The 19,023-nt window shown below is 36.4% G+C and overlaps 1 protein-coding gene across 2 annotated transcripts; it reads right to left on the bottom strand.

The window, feature by feature from the left end:
- Window positions 1–67: 67 nt before the first annotated feature.
- Window positions 68–16,821, bottom strand: PDPK1 (3-phosphoinositide dependent protein kinase 1). Of its 2 annotated transcripts, none has more exons than XM_010719487.3 (14): window positions 16,714–16,821; window positions 14,873–15,142; window positions 14,027–14,069; window positions 13,682–13,819; window positions 13,055–13,199; window positions 11,804–11,901; window positions 11,017–11,092; window positions 9,524–9,592; window positions 8,924–9,020; window positions 7,565–7,738; window positions 6,987–7,204; window positions 6,343–6,400; window positions 5,357–5,509; window positions 68–4,789 (listed from the first exon to the last, which is right to left on the bottom strand). In XM_010719487.3, exons 2-14 carry the CDS (start codon window positions 15,083–15,085, stop codon window positions 4,682–4,684), a joined length of 1,590 nt encoding a protein of 529 aa, XP_010717789.1. In that variant the 5' UTR covers window positions 15,086–15,142; window positions 16,714–16,821; the 3' UTR covers window positions 68–4,681. The 2 variants fall into 2 exon arrangements, with proteins under 2 accessions (XP_010717789.1, XP_019476317.1); XM_019620772.2 differs by lacking the exon at window positions 16,714–16,821 and adding an exon at window positions 16,661–16,685.
- Between the last annotated feature and the right edge of the window lie 2,202 nt (window positions 16,822–19,023).

Here is a 19,023-nt window from a genome sequence, read left to right as displayed (position 1 = left end):
GAGCGCCGCGCAGCCCCCGCCCCTTCCCGTGACGCGGCGCTGCGGAAGGAGCAGGCGGAGGCCGAGCCAGGACCCTACATGCCTTTATTACAGACTACCGAGCATAAGTGAAATCCATCATCCGGTCACTAGCTACACATCTACAGCACAGAGATCTGTCGGAAGGAGTATAAGCGGTTATTAAATTATGAGATATGATTAAATCATTGACCAATAGAAAATTTATATAATAAAGCCAGAAAAAAAGGTGTAAAATATAGTTTACAATAATTATTCACATTCCAGGCTGTACATCAATACATACAACACCATGGCCCCGAACATGAATTCAATCCAAATAATTCATATATTAGAATTTAAATAACACAGACTGAACTAGAGGCCAACAAAAGCCAGCAAATAACCTTAGAAGAATAAAAATACAAAAGTGTGTATCATATCATTGCATTATTTGCTTCTGTTCTCGTAAGTTCTTGGGGGAGGGGGGATTGTTTTGTGCGAGTTCTTGTGTTTTTTTTCCTTTATCTGTACATCACAGTTACAGCTACAAACCAGGTAGAGAATATTACACACAACTGACCGTCAACAACCTGAAGAACAGCTTAGTGTACAACTATCCAGACAGATTACGGTTCCTGGTTCCTATTCTTTTGTCAGATACAGTAATTACAAGTTCTGCCACAATTTAGAACTGCCACATCCAGAGTTAGCACGTGGTCGTTGGGAGCTTTGTCAAATCGCAGCCGCCTGCATTCCCTGCCATGCCAACAGGCAGACCGAGTCCTTGGGTGCTTATCACTTCTCCAATTATTTGCTGTCTGAAAGTAACTTAAAGAGGAAACAGATTTCTGAATTTATCCATCTTAAACTGAAAACACGCCAATCTGGAACAGAGAACTATTAGTTTGTAAACTCACTCATCAACTCACAGACAATTTGCGTCATGAAGCTTTGCAGGAGCGCTTCCTTCCACTTGGTTAATAGAATGTTTGCATAAAGCATTACAGGCATTCAGCAAAACGTCAGATATAAATATCACACCTATTCACGTAACTCCACATAGCAGAAAGGATCTGAATCCACATACCATATCTTTAGGCAACTACCACCACACAAGCCATCTCCTCAACAGAGTGCTGAAATCAATTTTTTTTTTGGCCAAAATGATATCAAGCATATTAAAGTAAGCACCTTGTCCTGTAGAAGTGGATTAGAATTATGACATCTTTAATTCAATCTACAGAGCTTCTCCTCCTCCCCCCCCCCCAGGATTAACTATAGCAGATACTTCAGAAATAAATCAGACTGGAAAAATAAGCAGACCACAGTCCTATCTGATACTGATGTGTTCAGCATTAGCACTTAGCAAATGAGATAGTAATAACTGACATCAGCCTGTTCACAATGTCTCAAAATCACACGTGAAGCAAGTCTTTCATAATATAAATCCTTTTCAAAACCAGACATTAAGGCAATGGGAACAAAGCCACCTCTTAGTTTATCACAGCAATGCTGAACTTTCTGTGGTTGGGCCAGGAGCTGGATAGAATTATGGAACTCAAGAATCCTTCCCAGAAGTAGTACTTCAGCTTTAAGCTCCACCCAAAAGAAAAGAGGTTATGAATAGATCCCTGAAGTTCAAATCCCAAGCAAAACAAATTAAAGCATTATTATCCAGTAGCTTCATAAATGATTCGTCATTATTCAAAAGGCAAAGGGCAGAACTGGGTTTTCTGTAGGTTTGTAACAAGGATTCTGAAGCCTTCAAGTGTCCAGCAACCCATCTCCGAAAGACCCTGGATAAAGAGCAGAGAAGTCACCTGGCTTATCTGCAGCTCTGACCAATCTCCCTTGCACCTTTCATTCTGTAAACTCCCATGAAACACAGGAGTCATCCTTGAGACAAGATTTGAAACTGCCCTGCTTCAGTATACATATCTAAAACAGGAACTGGCCCTTCATTGTATGCAGCATATTCCAGTACATATGTAAGTGAACAAACTGGTAAAGCATACTTCAGTCTCCACAGTTGCTTTTATCTTTCAAAACCATAGGTTTCACTTAAAAGCAGAGGCTGAGAAATACTTGATTTGGAACACTGAAGTTCTAAGGGTAGGGACAGATGCCTTTAAGAGAGGCTCACAGTTTCCTAATGATGGACAATGCTGTCCATCAGGAACACAAAAATGCAGACAGCCATCTTACAAGACTAGCTTTGCAGCTTAGTGATAACAGTATTTCTTTGGCTGAAAGGTTTTGGTAGGGAGGAATGAAGGATACTAATAGAGGATTTTCAAGCTGTGAAAATGATAACTTTTTAAGCAGCAGAATGACTGCAAGCCTGATTAGCACAGAAAACTTGTTGAAGCATTTCCAGATTTCCAGCTAGTCATCTAAAGTGAGAAGGCCAAGGGCAATCCCAATCTAGCTCTTACTGAAGCTATGGATTTTGCTTAATTAGCAGAAAAACTTTGCCAGACTTTTTATATGAGCTTCATCACAAAGAACAGAAGTGACACAATAAAGCTCCATCACTGCCAGACTCACTTGTTTGAAGTCTACATCTGTACGCTTAAATCCAAAGCTTTAGGGCTGTCTCAAGTGGACCCAGGGCATAGCTGGAATTTGACAGCTGCAGAATGACTGCACACAACTATAAATTCACAACAGCATCTTGCTTAAGATAGCTAATACAGGATTAATTACAGGCACAGATGGAAGGTATACTGTACTATTCAAATTTCAGCAGCAAGGAGTGTACTTTAGGAGGCAAAATTCCTTATGATGCAAATAGAACAGTTCTATTTTTCTCATTGCAGCCATTTTTACAGGACACCTTTGTTTCCTCACTGCCATGCACTGTAGGCTACTGATTTACTTCTGTCACATACACATATATGGTGGGCTAACAGAAGACAAGGATATACCTCCTCCAAAAGAAAAGGCCACTGCACTCTCTCCTTGGAAAGGCTGAAGGATGCTGGAAGAACTGAACTGTCACCAAATTCAACTATGTAACATTTTTTGGTTGGCTTTTTTTTTTTTCTTTCCTCAAAAAAGATGAATAATCTCTCTTAACAAAAACCCTCTCCATTAGGTATTTTCTGAGAGTCTGATAAGCCATTGCTTTTAGAACAGCATCGCACATCTGTCCTTCTAACATTGCAGTGGAATATTTGATAGAAGGAAAAGCACATCATAGAGACCTCAATATGCAAAAAGATGGGATGTGTAGATGGTGAATAAATAGGTGTGATATTTATACCACTGTCAAAACAAGGAAGGAATGCCTTTGTTCAGACCTATCATCCCTCTGCAAGGTTCAGGAACGCAGACGTTGGAAATACCATTAGGGAAGTTGTTTTTAGCATATTAAGTCTTTGTAACATTATAGGAAATGTTTGACCACAAAAAAAAGCATTTTACTGAAAAAGATAAAAGGAGATTGATATAAAAAACCCATTTTATAGATATGCCTCAAGTACCATATGTTTTTCCCCGTTGTATCAACATTTTGTTATTTTTAAACCAGATTACAGTATGGATCTAATTTCTAATTTCACTAATTTCACAATTGAGTGAAATAAAAGTTTTTAAAAGGTCTTAAATATTTGGCCAAAGACTGAAAATAGGACTGTTTGTACACTTCATTATGCAACAAAACAAACAAATCAAATCAATTGTACAAAGCTTTCACACTTTCTTCTCTATCCAGGTAAATAGGTTGGCCCCACTAAAATGCACAAAACATGCACACCCTGTAAGAAAGCTTCTAGCCCTCATCTCCCGGAAAGGAGAAAAACTACTTACTACTTCAATAGTAATGTTGTTTTTTCCTCCATACTAACTAATTAATTTTTTAGTTAGTATTAGTTAAAAGCATGCTGCTAAGTTTGTCTCTTGATTAAACACACGATTCATATTAAAATTTAAACTGAACATTTAAAACTTTATATGCTTCAGAAGCCAACATTTCAATTTTAGAAAAAATTTCAGTGCCATGTTCAGCATTTTATTCTCACAACCTCTATCATTGGAGCCCATCTGCCAGATACATACATCTGATTCATTCACATAATTATTTAAGTACCACGTAAATCCTGCAACCAGAACTATATTAGGAATTACACAAGGGTGCAACTGACCTGGCTACAAAATGTCATACACCAATAAGCTCAGGGACTGTGAGGAAAGGAAAAGAGGGGGGAAAAAAAAAAAAAGTGGTGCTTAGGAGAGGCATATAAAAGCTCCCTGATGAAATACAGATCAATGATAACGTGAAAGTCACAGAAAACTCCAGCCCCATAAAACGCAAGGCTGGTACATGATTCAGGGTGTGTGCGTGTGGATTGGTTTTAACTCATCTTAAGTGTAGCTGGTAATGCAATGTCTATCCACTAGTCTGCTGCAGAAATTGAGTTGAAGTGCACAAAAGCAAGATCTTCACTGCAATGATACGCATGTGGAAGCCTCAACAGAAGCACAAAGAGCGAGCAAAGCGACCCTGAATTCCATTCGGTTTTTGCCTTTTTTTTTCCTTTTTCTTTTTTAAAAACAGAACATTTCAGACATATGCTTCCCCTTGAGATGGTAATAGATGGGTTGGAAAGATTCCTCTGATCAGCTGCACATCAAGTTCTAGCAGCAAGAAGAGAAACTGGGAGATTTTGGATGAGCTTTACTATTTAGCAGCATTCTGGTGGTATCTGTGCCGCCACACTTCTTGTATCTTTTTGCACCATTTATGAGCATTCCCACTCGGGTCCATCAGGTAGTACGTCCTGTTTGGCTACAAATGAACAACATTTTAGTGAGCATTCCAAGCACAGTTAAACCAAAAAGCAGTAATTATTCCGCACCTACCAATGAAATCACTATTCAGAATCAGTCTGCAACCTTTCCAAAAACTTAAATTCAAATACAGTTATATCACATTATATAGTGCTGAATAATTGTACACCTGTCATCTCAGAATTAAGCAAGCAGTCATAACTGTCAATATATCGTTGGCCTACTCCTTCCAAACCACTCTAAACAAACAGTGCTGGTCTTCAAAAGTCCTTAAAAACCTCCTTCAAATACAAAAAATCACAAATTTTACCTAATCTGGGATTAAACAAACTTACAATTTTTGTGGGAAGACGCTTGTCAGGTTCCTTTTGTGTGGGGGGGTGGGTTTTTGTTTTATTTTTTAAACTATAGCTAGTAATTAATGTTAACAAGTAATCGCTGCCAGTCAACATCTGTGTTTAAGAATTCCTCATGTATCTCCTCCACAAAATATTTCGTCATTAACAAACTGCACTAAGGTTACTGGACATTTATTCTAACTTAGAAAGAAATTAAAGTAACTTACTGTGTGAACAAAAAATGTCTTAAAATTCTTGGCTTCTGGCCGCAACTCCAAAGACCATGGGATTTCTCCTTTTAGAACTTTGTTGACAGGATCCACGTAATACAAGTGGGGCCCTTCTGTGAGGAGCAATTGGCGCCGACGTGCAAACAATCCCTAACAGAAAAAGCAGCAATACAAAAAAAGCATTAATAGAAAAAGTAAATTTGTAGATCTCTGAATTGAACGGAACAGGTAACATTAAAACAGGTCTGTGAGGAGATGTTTGAATTTGTGAGTGTTTTTATTTGTTTTATTTGTGCTTTACCTAGTTGACTTCATTCCTTTTAATGGAGGCTAGAGTGCATTAATACCACAAGGCAAAACAAATGCTATTTTAAGAAAGCGTCTTGAAGTTCTGTTAGAACTCCATAAAACTAGCTGTAAGGAGTGAAGCAGAGTATCTTTATATAAGATCCTGGCACACAAATCCAGCAGGGATTTTCCTGACAAAGTCAGAAACAAACAGGGAAGAACTTACCTGAAAGACAACCTAGATTCCTGGAAAGCTGACACAGGCTATCAATGTTCCTTTGTACCATGTTTAAGTTAACACTTACAGTAGTTCTAATGCCACCTTTATCTCTTTCAGGATATAGAAACTAGTCAGGCCCAGGAAATAACACAGCCAAGAACAATAGCTTGTATTTTATCTTCTGCATTCACATGCAGATATGCATCAAGACAATTTTTTAATGGACTGTATCTGACAGGTAGGAGGGGGTAGAATGAAAATTTACTCCAGTCTCAATGTGAAAGTATCAACAGCACATTTACTTCTAGCATTTTGCAAAAACTGAAAGGACACCACAAAAAGAGAAAATATTACATCTTAAAGAATAAACAAAATGATTTGACAAGGTTAGACAAGTAAGTTCTAAAACAGGTTCCTCATCTTTCAAGAATGTGACAACTGATTCCTGTTACAGGGGATTAAGAAAAGCTCTTACCTTTCTTTTGTCCACGGGGCCCATTTTTAAGATTAAGTTATTTTCTACAAACTGATGCCTTAAAAAGAAAAACAACAAAAAACCACTTACTCCAGAAGTAGTTTTTCCAGAGAAACAGCTTTAATTATTGTTGCTACTATTATTACTAAGCAATTTTCCATTTCCCTCTCACAAGTGCTTTCCCTCCAAAGAGTCCCAAACAATTTCACTAGATGAATGTTGGCCTCTTCCTCATTTCACACCAAAAAGCTTTTTTTCCTAAATCTGGCATGAAAAAAGTCACAAATGGGAAAATCTTATCAAGAGAGAAGAGAAATGCAATTAGCACATGGTCTAGGCACATTTTGGTTAGCTCAACAAGATAGTATCATTACGAAATTTTATGCAAGTAGTAAGAAAGTAGAAATTTCTTCTAGCTGTAGGACTCTGTAGAGGAAGGACTTCTTTGAATTGGTATAGTGTTATTTCTATCTATTCTAAACTCACAACTCGAGAAACTAAGCTACTACTTCAAAAATAGAAATTAAGAAAAAGCCTAGTGACTAATACTTTGCTTAAGGATGATGAACACTGATTTGTATTATGATAATTTTTCTTGATTGCTCACTGCAGTGCAACGAATGAGCTACATTCACACTTCTTACCAAGGATTTCCACCAGCTTGTTTTGCCAGAAGCAATCTCTTCTCATCTTCAGAAAACTGTAAGTCCAACTCAAAGGAATTGTTGTCGAGATCATGAATATACTGTTCAATGTTGCCTCCTGATGTCTGTGGGGTACTTGTCTCTGGGACAGACAGTGAATGTGAAGAAGCGGAACCAGAAACTTGCATACAACCAAACTGACTGAGGAGATTGTCATACTAAAGAAAGAAAAAAGTGGGAAAAGAAAATTAAGAGTTGTGTACTGAATAATTAGAGCTGCTTTTAAATTGAGCACATTATGGTTTTTGGAAAAAAAAGGCAGCCTACTCTGTACAGACTAACAGGCACATCTTCTCCTCCCCCCAAAAAAACCCCCCAAAATCCACAACACCTCTACACCAATAGAGTATAGTTGGTCAAAAATAAGCAAAGACTCTTACCCCCCCCTCCAAACACTCACTTCATAGGAAAAAATGAAAAATGTTGACTATTTCAAATTCTGGCCAGCAACTGTTTGCATTAATGAAAGCCTAGATAGCATCAGACTTGAATATATACATAGATATAGATGAACATACATTTCCATAACAGTCTTCATCATCCTCTGACATGGCAGGTAAGTATGCTGTAAGTTTCGGGGGTGTTTGAAGATGTAAGTTCTCCCACACAATGGATTCAAAGAAAGGGTGAGCCTTAAGAGGTCCATATCCTCCCATTTCTTCACAGCCTAATCTTTTGGTAGCATCTAGAACCTGAATAAATTACAGTGAAGTTAGCAGGCATAAAATAATGACAAGAAAGAGGCAAACATCATTCATATTCGCATAGCAACATATGAAAACTTAAAATTAGTTGGTCTTACTGCCCTAGGCATACATACATATAGAATATAAAGAGACTGTTTATAGTAAGATGTTTTGTCAGTACATCTTGTTAGCACAGTTTTGCATTAGATCAGCTCACATAGCGAAATGAGCACGTATTTGGGCCCACGGAACGGTGGATTTTTTTTAGCTCTGTTTCTTCATAGAGATGGAATAAAACCAAACACACTGAGGATGTCTGATGGAGCATGGTTCATTTAAGTATAGGACATCACATTCTAATATATAGCACATCTAAATATATAACATCATATTCCGGTGACGCAGAATAGCTTGAGAAGCTGTAGCTGGTGCCAAACCCTAACCTCTCAAGCATCCAAAACCAGCACAGTTCTCAGGATGTTGATGCATCCTGGAACTTACCAGTGAGGCATAGGGTTGCTCAAAAAACTAGCCTGGACACTGGAAACACACAGTAGTTGCCCTCACCATCAGTTACAAACAACATAGTATTTTCTCCCTAATACTCTACACAATATAATTTCAAGAGCCTTCCATCACACAAAATGTTCTCTGCATATTCAATGCAGTGTCACTGTAGTATCTCACCGATGAGACAACCATTTTTTCTTCCTCTGTCAAATATTCACGTACAGAATAAATCTTTGGTTGATTTTAATACAAGACATTCATTAGCTGCTCTAAAATGCAGGGTAAATTGATGCACATTTTTAGGAATATGTATTTCTACCATGTACAGAATGCTGTTTTCAATTAAATGATACATTATGCAACTCACCAATTAACTTGGGTACTATACAAACAAGTGTGTGAATCTTAAGTTGTGTTATGCATAGTTTTTAGAACCATTTGTTTCCACTTGACAGAGAGACATTCCCTTGTCCATATTTTGTAATTCAGACACAAAAATCTAAGTGCTGCTTAGTAATGGACGCCAATTTTCAAAACATTCTCACACACAACTAATAATGCTCAGTTGTTCTTACTGGACAGTTTGCAACAGAGTACATAGAACCATTAGGAAAACAGAACTACATGCTAAGCTGAATGATTCTAATGTAATCAAATCATTTAATAGCAATAAATACTTACCAATAGCTTTTCTACAAGGTCTTTTGCTTTGGGAAAAAATTTTTCTGGAAAGTCATATTCCAATTTTATTATCTTCTGGAATATCAGATACTCATTTCTGCAAAAGAGGAAAATATTTAGCTAGTTATTGGTTCTCCATTTACTTTACCTTAACAGTGCATGATCTGGACAAATATTAAATGTGAGCGAAGTGTTAGAAATTCCTACCAATCCCTCTCCTTAAGTACCTTAGAATCACTACTACAAGTATCTATGCTTCTGTAAGCATGAGATACTTGAAAAACAACAGAGAAATGTCATATGGCTCAATATGGGGGGGGGTGCAGGATAGCCTCCTCAAAGAGGCATAGTTAACTTATAGTATAAACTACATTCAAAATCCTAGGATAAATTAAAGAATCTCTAAGGAACTAATCAATTTACCATCTTCATGATCTCAAAAAGGAAATAATCTACATTACACAAGTTAAAGCAGATATGATATCAACACTAGAAGTGCACCATGGAAATTGGCACTTCAGAATTGGTGATAAAGTTAATGCCAACATCAAGTCAATATATTTATGATTTACATATAAGGAAGTAGTTTAGGTCTCTTACCCAGCTCTGAATGGAGGCAATCCAGCTACAAGCTGATATATTATACAACCCAGAGCCCAGAGGTCAGAGCTTTGAAAAAAAGGAAAAACAAACATACAGCATGTTTTTTCTGCAAGTCTGTAAACCATAATTAAAAATCCTTAAGCTACTGCTACTTAAAAATATAGTATGAACATGTCAGACAAGCTTGTTTAGCAAGATTTCCACACTACTTTCACTTAATTTCTTGACAGGAATAACCATTCATAACAACTGACTACAAGCACAGGCACAAGATAGCTGCATCTTCAAGTGACATAATTAACAGGTATATAAAACAAAGAGGACGACTTAACCTCTACTGCAATTCAAAGACACATCCAACTTAATGCAATACATGCTCCTGCAGATTAGAAATTCTTTCCTCTAAGTATTTCATGGGGGGGAAAAAAAAAACACCACCAAAATATGTTTTTAACCAGAAGCTTTCTTTCAGACAAACAAAAATGCAGACAATATGGCACATGGGAGAAGAAAAGTCTTTTAAGTTTCAGGATGGTGTCCTGGAAGCATATTTTGAAACTTATTTTACCTCAAGGTAAACTATATAGAGAATTGATAAAACTTTTAAATCCTCATGGAAGACTAGAAGAATACTAACAAAGACTCAGAACTACTCAAATTAGGAGCTTTCTGTCATGATGAACTATTAAAGAGCTTCTCAAAGAGATGGTAGTGTGATCAAGTCTTTCTACTGTCCAAACCAGTCAAAACTTTCCTTGAAGTTTTCTAATAGGCAGCAGAAAAGCTAACAGTATTTGTATAATTTCAAGAAACACTAGCAGAAATTACTATAGTTTTTCCCATGAGAAATATGTTTTCCCTATGTTTTATCAGTAATTACTCTGAGCGATCACTCTTCCATCACTGTAATAAAAAATGGTTCTATGTACATCAACTGGTAGTTTACCATCAGGAGCAAACTAAAAAAAAGTTTAATGAGAGTCCAGGCACAGATTTAAACCACTGAAAACATCAAATACAGCTTCACAAAATACTGGAAGTTAATCCAAATACATATTCAAGACATCTATATAGCCTTTCCCTCAGCTGACAAAACATGACAGTCTGTATCTTTTACAGGAATCACCATGCTAGAGCCATCTTACATGAGAAAAGAACTAAAAGAATGACTTTGCTTAATAAAGATATTGATGGAGAAAATAAATTCAACTTCTCATTTCTCATTCCCTTCTCCTGACAACACCAAAGCCTGTAGGACTCAGAGATAAGATAAAATGAAGAAGCCAGCACTCAGATGAGAAGTAATACTTGCTAAAAAAAAATATATATATATATATTAATATATATATTATATATATAATATATATATTTCAAACTCTTATTCAACCATCTTCCTTCTTTGAAATACTAAGCTACACTTCCCATCCATCTCCCACTGGATGGCACACTGACAGAGTAAGAAAAATTCTAAAGTACAGTATGGTCCTCACCTTTTACAAGCAGATTTTTCTGTCAGCAGTTCCGGAGAAACATACTGTGCTGTCCCTACAAATGAATTTGCCCGTGCTATGAAGAAAATTGAAAGAGTTAAGCAGAAGCATACTTGTGGAAAAACCAAATCCCTCCCACTCCATCCATAAAAAATTCAAACTAGTGAAAACTATGCAATGCTTCAAGAAAAAAAAACAAAAAAAAAAACAAAGAAATTTCCTCTTTCTACCCAAGCACAAAATCTGGACAGAGGAGGCAATTTACTTTATCTCAGTGATATCTTCTTGGTACAAGAAGCTAGACATTTATTTATGGTACAAATTCTGCCAACACAAGCTTACTAAATCCGAGTACAAAATCACATTTATCCAATTTGATGAATGAGAAACAGTTCTGCCTAAGGCTTTTTATTAGGAATAGTTTACAGTATCATTGATTCTTAGCTTAATATTAGCAACCAGTGACACAGGAATTCCACAATCAAGTTTGAGTAACTTTGATGGCCACCAGGGCTTCAGCACACATGCAGGAAGTAACAGCTTACTGTTTCAGCTGAGTCAAATTATTTGTTTCAGTGTATCTCAGTGATTTGTTTCCTAGATAAGAGTTAAAGATTATACTTTAAAGTTATACTTCAAAGTTATACTTTGATAAATACAATACCTACATTTAGAAAGGAACGCTTGCTGCATTTAGGTAGGTAGAAGCTGGACTTGATTTTTGCAGGACTCTTCCAAGTGAAGTGCTCTATATTTTGTGACATGTGACAAAGTAAATATAACATACCTTGTCTGCTATCTGCAGATAATACTTTTGCTGTTCCAAAGTCTGTTATTTGAATGTGCATATCTTCATTTAGTAAGATGTTCTCTGGCTTTAGGTCCCTGGAAAACACAAATTTTCATACTGAAAACAGCACAGAAATTAACATTGCAAAATAGTCTGGAGTCTTGCATGCACGTCATCACAAATGATGCAGATATTCTGTAAACACTGTTGACTATTCCTTGACTTACAGCTGACAACACGCAGAGTACTGCTAACAGATTTTGCAAAGTCCATTCGTTAAGATTTTTCCTACAATACTTGGTAATTAATAGTTGAGCACAGAACTAAGCTATTGTGTACTTCACTTCAACAAAATGAATTCCCAAGCCATAAGTTAGGTCATATCTGACAAATTGATGTGGCAGTGAGATCATCTAGGCCTGCTTACTCACAGATAGGCAAGAAGTACAAAACTTCATTTAGCCAAACTGCAGCACATCCAGCCCCTACAGATTCTATTCCCAACTTTTTCCACTGAAAAGCTTCAGGAAAATGCTTTTTAAATAAAAATAAGAAAGTACTAATGCTATTAGAATTATGATCAGCCAGTTTTTTGCCAACCATCATCTACTGTTCTACAAACAACCACATGGGTACCTACAGACAATAAAGCTCTGTTTTCCAAAACAAATTCTGTGACTCAAATTCTCACACTTCCTTGAGTATTGTACCAAACAGCTCTTATTTGCTAAATAAATTCACAGCAAAACATGCTTATCAAGACAATATAATTACATCAGAACTGCAAACACTATTAAACACTTTCCTAGATTTCACTGTTTATCTACTTCTTGATAAACTTTGTGGAAATTGTTCACTCAGTGAAAGCAGACACTAATATTTACTTTTCCTGCAGATGTGTTACCCACTAATCTACACACAGCAGAATTTTAATTGGTTTTGGTACACAGAGCCACAGGAAAAAAAAAAACTAAATTAACCAAAAAAGTAGTGTCTTCCTAGAGTTCAAGGCATGCAAGCTTTTGGGAACATTATTTCTAGGCCATAAAGTTCTCTTTTTCAAACTAGAAAAATTGATGTAATAACAGATTTACTCTCCTCCTACCATTTGCTTTGTTTAACTCTATTCATTATATTAACAGCAGCACTAAGACTAGCAAAATGCTATTATATTCTTACTAGCCTTCCACAGTCTCCATTCAGTTAGACATCATGAATGTTTCTTGTGCATTAATCTTTGTGTATTACCTGTGAATAATTCCTTTCCCATGCAAATATTCCAGGGCTGATACAATTTCAGCAGTATAAAACCTGGTACAAGTCTCATCAAATGAGCCAATTTTGCGTATATACTTCAGCAGCTCACCGTTTTTAGCATAGCTAAGCCCAAAATCTGAATGTTAAGAAGTTAAGGTCTAGCATTAAAACATGGTAAAACCACCCCCACACACACTCTTTATTCAAAATAAAAGAAAATATTGAAAATATGTAACAGGAAAGTGAAAGTGGTTAATTTGAAGATTTATAGTAGCAACCCAAACCAATCTGTGACTGTACATATTAAAAATCTAGGATAAAGGTTCCAGTTTCTTAACACACCAAAGACCACACAGGAGGTTAACTCAGTAATTTTTCCAGCTAGTCACCCGAATAATTAAATAACTGTATAGAATTGCCTACAGAGAGAACCCCGACATCATTCTACTTGCTTAATTTATATCAAAAGCATGACGGAAGCAAGTTGTATTGCAACCATTAAGGTATTTTAAATACCTGAAGTTTATCTCATAATTCCTGTTGAACAATGTTTCAAAGGAAACAAAACCAAGGATTTTCATAACAAATTCTGTAAAAGTTTTAGAATCCAAAGGATACACAGCTTTTCATCATCCTGAAAGGTGAAGTAGAGTTTCACAAAGAAAGGATGATCCAGACGGGACATCACATCTCTCTCTCGTGTCACGTATGGCACCTTGTTTTCTTTTATGATATGACGTTTTTCTAGAATTTTAACTTAATGAAAAAAAAAAACACAGAATGAAAACACAGGAGATACAACCCAATTAAGTTCATTAAGTAATTCGTAGTTTGGTTGGGGGGATAATTGTTAGCTAGATTTATCATTAAAATGCTAATTATATTTTTTTGAATTGATACTTTGTTATCAGACAGCATTCATAAAGTATTCTAAAAAGTTACCCTTAAGGAGTTGATACTTACTGGCATATTCTCTAGAACTTGTCAATTCTCGAGCCAACACAACCTGTTGCCATAGGAGAGAAAATGTATAATGAATATAATGTAACCATTCAATGAAGGCATGCAATAAGAATTGCTTTTTATCTGCCAGTCTGTATTTAGACTACTGCTAGCCCCCCAAAAAGACCCAAAACAAAAGATATATACAAATGGCTGATATGAAAAAGATAAAGAAATATTACTCACTGGCTTTAAATGGGGCAACTACAAAAGCATCAAATGAAGTATTAATTGCTTTGAGTTCTTTAAGATAATTACTTAAGCAATTCATTCTTGTGCAATGCCATGGATGCCAAAAGTAGGTTAAAGTCAATCTATTTAAGCCTGCTGAATACAAGGATAATAATTACGGCTCTTGAAGTCCTTGAGGGCCGTGACACTAAAGGCTGAGTAAAAATACCCAAGAAATATTGCTCTTACATTCTTTCCTAAGCATCTGGCATTGGCTCTCATCACAAACAGGATATTGGGTAGAAGTTCTCCCCATTATAGGCTCTTAGCCCAATTTCAAATTCTTGATGTCATAAAACTTTAACGTAACACATTAAGCTGTCTAAATCTTACATTAGAAAGCAATGCCTTCCAAAAATCAAAGTATCAAGTCATCAGAATACACAACTTCTGATCAATTTAAAAAAGACTCAGAAACAACAACAACAAAAACCAGCGCTCCTATATCCTGCTCATTTACTCTTCAAGCTATCTCTAGACTTACATCTTAATAATCACCTGGACACGGAATTTTGAAGTTTATCTAAGATACCTGGCAGACTAACACAAAACCCGTGTTATAAAAAGTGAAGTTACCGTTGAAAAAGATCCTTCACCCAGAATTTTCCCAAATTTAAAGTCATCAGGTCGTTTCTTTCGAGGCTGCGGAGGCTGCTGTCCTGTATGTTGTGGCAAGGAGTTTGAACTAGATCTTGATTCAGCTGCGGTGCCCTCCATGTTAGATCCCTGTCTGCTGCCACAGGTGGAAATGACAGATGGAGTGCTGGAATCTGCTTGGTTCCTCACCATTGATGGGGATGGACAGGAACATAACACCACACTAGACTGGATTGGAACAGCATCATACTGAAAAGAGAAATGAAACTATTAACCCCACCTTCAAATAATTATCTCACACATCTGCACTCTGTGTGCATTCCTTCCTGTTTGAAAGGACTATCATGAAGATGAATGTAAGCATTTATACATTTAACAAAATTAAAGCTGCCATTTCCAAAAGAGACACTGCTTAGGTTACATTACAAACATACACTTAGCCATAAGTCTCAAAGTTTTAATTCAAGAAGGCAGATATTTGAGACTCAAAAAATAACTCCACAACAGCAAAGTGTCAAATTTTCAGGTACATTTCCCTAAGAATAACATAATTTTTAAAGTTTATTTCATGATTAGTGATGGAGCCACCAGTTCATCTTAAGAAGTGAGAGTTTCCCTGAAACTTATAAAAGTTAAGGGTTAATTAACACTTATATTCACCAGCAACATTAATTTATAGATAAATGCTACAATGAATCATAAATGAAAAAGTAAACCATGAAAACTTTAGTAGGCAAAGGATGCATTTTACATGTACTACAGATTTTTAATTGGAATCTCACTTTTCCTATAAGTATTATCTTTCATTAAGTGAGGGGAGGGTCAGGAAGGAGAGGGAAAACGCTAATAAGATGCATGCAAAAGGCAGATAAGATGGAGGATTCTAATAATCAGAAATACTTTTCTCTTAAAAAACCCAACAACCTCTGTTCTGAGCCTTTTAAAAAAAAAAGGAAGATTACAGTATTTTATCTCATACAGACTCCCCAGTTCTAAGACATACAAACAGATGCAGCCCTGAGCAAATATGAAAACAGACATTCCAAATACCAATCCCTGTAACGTACAAAGGAAATCATTATTTGGTACACTTTCATCAGCTTTTTGCAGTAAGACCAAGCAAACTAGTCAAGCTGGTTTCCCTTCCCATTGCTAATACACCTCCATTTGTCTGTCACACATTTGCTTCAACTGTTTTATATGAATTGGCCAGAAACACAGATAATGATAGTTCTGCTCAAGTTTCTCTGGCAAAAAATACTGAAATACAATACAGAGGGAATATTTAAGAATATGAACGCTGCAGCTCAACATGGATTCTCACTCTCAGCATTCAAACATACCGCCAGCAGAACGAAACAATGACTTGATGCAGATCTCCTAACCTCAGAACAGGTGTATTATACAAATCTGACCTAATCTGTGACCTCTCTCATCTTGCCAAAACAAGAAAACATCTCAAATTTCAATTCGAGTCAGTTCTAATAGAACCCACTTGAGAAGGGAACTGGACTTGCATCCAATCATTGCTTTAGGCTTAACGCACCTGCTCCAAAATTAACTATTATTTACTGTTCTGTGCAGAAATACATTTAATTTATTCATTTAGTGGCATTCCATATGTACATCAACATATTAGGCATCTAAATTCAGACCAAGGTAACAAAGTCAAACATACAGAACTACAATTCTGTTTTGCTCATGCTCAATAACTTATCTAAATATAAACTACTGTCATTTGAAAGGTAACTATTATTGAACAACTACCATAAACACTATCTTCCAAGAAGCATTTTCTTTCCAAAATGCACACAACCTACTTGAACCACAGTCTCTACTCCTTCTTTGGGATATTTCTAAGGACTGTAACTAAAATGGTAGGGCAGATCAGGATCAGGCAGCAGTTTCTTAGAACTTGTTTGAGCTTTATGACTTAACAGTACATTCCATAAAGCTTTTGTGAGGACACAAGGATGTTAAATTTGCATGTAGACTTGGAGACGATGGGAGAAGCTTTATCTTTGTGAAAAGTTCACTAACTCCATCAGAGAACAATGTATGACCTTCCTCAGAATTAATTACACAGCATTCTCATATTTGAAGAAAAGGAAATATATTGACAACACATACACATTAAAGTACAGGTGTTGTAGTACATTATTTTTTTAATGCTTTCTATATTGATATTTTAGCTGCACTTTCCCCATATTATCCAAGAATCAATGGTCACAAGTTACTTCCTCTAACTTTCTTACAGCCCAATCGAATCACATTTCCTTCTACTCTAAGGACACCCTGCATAAAGATTCACAGCAGCTGGAATTAGAACTAAATTGCATTCTTCTCTATAAAAACTGCAGTGCCTGCTGAGCACAAACATGACTGCTCAACAACTGACGTGATGCAGACACAGTAAATGGCTCTTTAATTGAAATACAGTAAAAAAACACATGTATATAACAGATGCTAATACTTGGATTTAAATGAACTGACTCTGGTCAGCTCAGGCTATGCTAAAGCAACAAACAGTACAGAGGTAAACAAGCAGCACTGGGAGATCTGAGTACTCTACAGCTGCCAACATCATTCTGAAGGAGGACGAAAAACCCATAAACAACAAAAAGCACCGAAGAACATGGAGAAAACAGGAAAAAATAGGTATTGGATACAGTTTATTTACTTACAAGATATCTGAAAACAAGTTACAATGAATGTCATGTATAGAAAAGTCCTGAGTGAAGAAGACAGACAGGAATAATGGATGTTTTAGGAACAGAAGGTTATTTCCAGCCAGAGTATAGCATCAGTTAGCTATTTGACTTTCTCAAAGGAAAGTCAAGATTAATCTTGGAGTTTCAGACTGTTAAATCTTCACTAACTGACTAGTAACACAGTTCATTTTATTCACTTGAAACTAGTGCATTTACTGTTTTTTCCACTCCAGCTGTACACAATAGAACTATTAGAGAAGAAAACTTGAATCAATGCAGGAAGCCCATCAGCTATCACTATGTTTTCACTTTCGTACTTTCACTCCTCCCCCATTCTCTCCCTATGAAAACCCAGCTACACACTATGCTCCCAGCCAACTAAAAAGACTTCAACATTTTGGAATTCCTTATGCAACTCAGCATTTTGACAACAGCATTTGCACTGCAACTTATAATACATCCAAGTACAAAGTAAGCATCAAATAGCCAACTGCTCTAAAGCAGGTACAAGCATGATAACAATCTCTTCTAGCTTTTTCCCCACTGCAAGTTCTGCAGCACTACTTTGCTGATACAGTTGCATCAACACTAACAGCAGAAAAAAATACTCATACAGACTGGGCCTTCCAGAGCTACCAGTACTTGACACTCCTGTCCTAAGTGACATGATGCCAAATACCAAAAACAGGCACTATCTTTGCTATCATTGAAACTCCACTTGCAAAAGTAAATAAATCTTGCTCCTCTTACAGAGAAAGAGCATGAATAAGATCTTAACCTATAACTTTTTTGATACATTAAAGTAACTGCTGACTGTACTCAATCTGTAGCTGCACTAATTCGCATGGCAGCAGTAATCACAGAACAGCTTGGGTTGAAAGAGACTTCAAAGATTCAGCTTCCCCTACCATAGTAAGGTTGGAACACACTAGGATAAGGCTGCCTGAAGTCCCATCCAACCTGGTCCCAAACACCTTCGTGGATCACAAAAGCTTTTTCATCTACTTACCCATAAGGCTTTTTTTTTTTTTGAAACAGATCTTGCTACCAGAAAGTATTACACAATAAAATGAGCTCATCACCTCAAGTGCTACATTTGTTTTGATTATAAACAACGCTGATGAGACTAAGACTCATAGGCACAACCTTCCTATGAATGTTTATCATAAATCATATCGGAGGTCTACTAAATGCAGACACTTAAAAGATACTTGACTTGGCAATATATTGCCATGTGAAATACAAAATATTGTTCAGGGGAACAAGTACAGGGCATATCCTAAGCAGAAGCTAGTTAAATCCCTTAATAATTTATAATAGTCATCCTGAAACAAGGATCTATTCCAGTTCACACATGCATTGATTCTCAAAGCCCAAAAGTTTAAAGAGAAAGAACAGCCATTCAAAAATAAAGACTGG

Source organism: Meleagris gallopavo, chromosome 16, assembly GCF_000146605.3.
Source record: "Meleagris gallopavo isolate NT-WF06-2002-E0010 breed Aviagen turkey brand Nicholas breeding stock chromosome 16, Turkey_5.1, whole genome shotgun sequence".
In the NCBI taxonomy this organism is placed as follows: Eukaryota; Metazoa; Chordata; class Aves; order Galliformes; family Phasianidae; genus Meleagris; species Meleagris gallopavo.
This window is presented reverse-complemented; position numbering and strand designations above follow the sequence as displayed.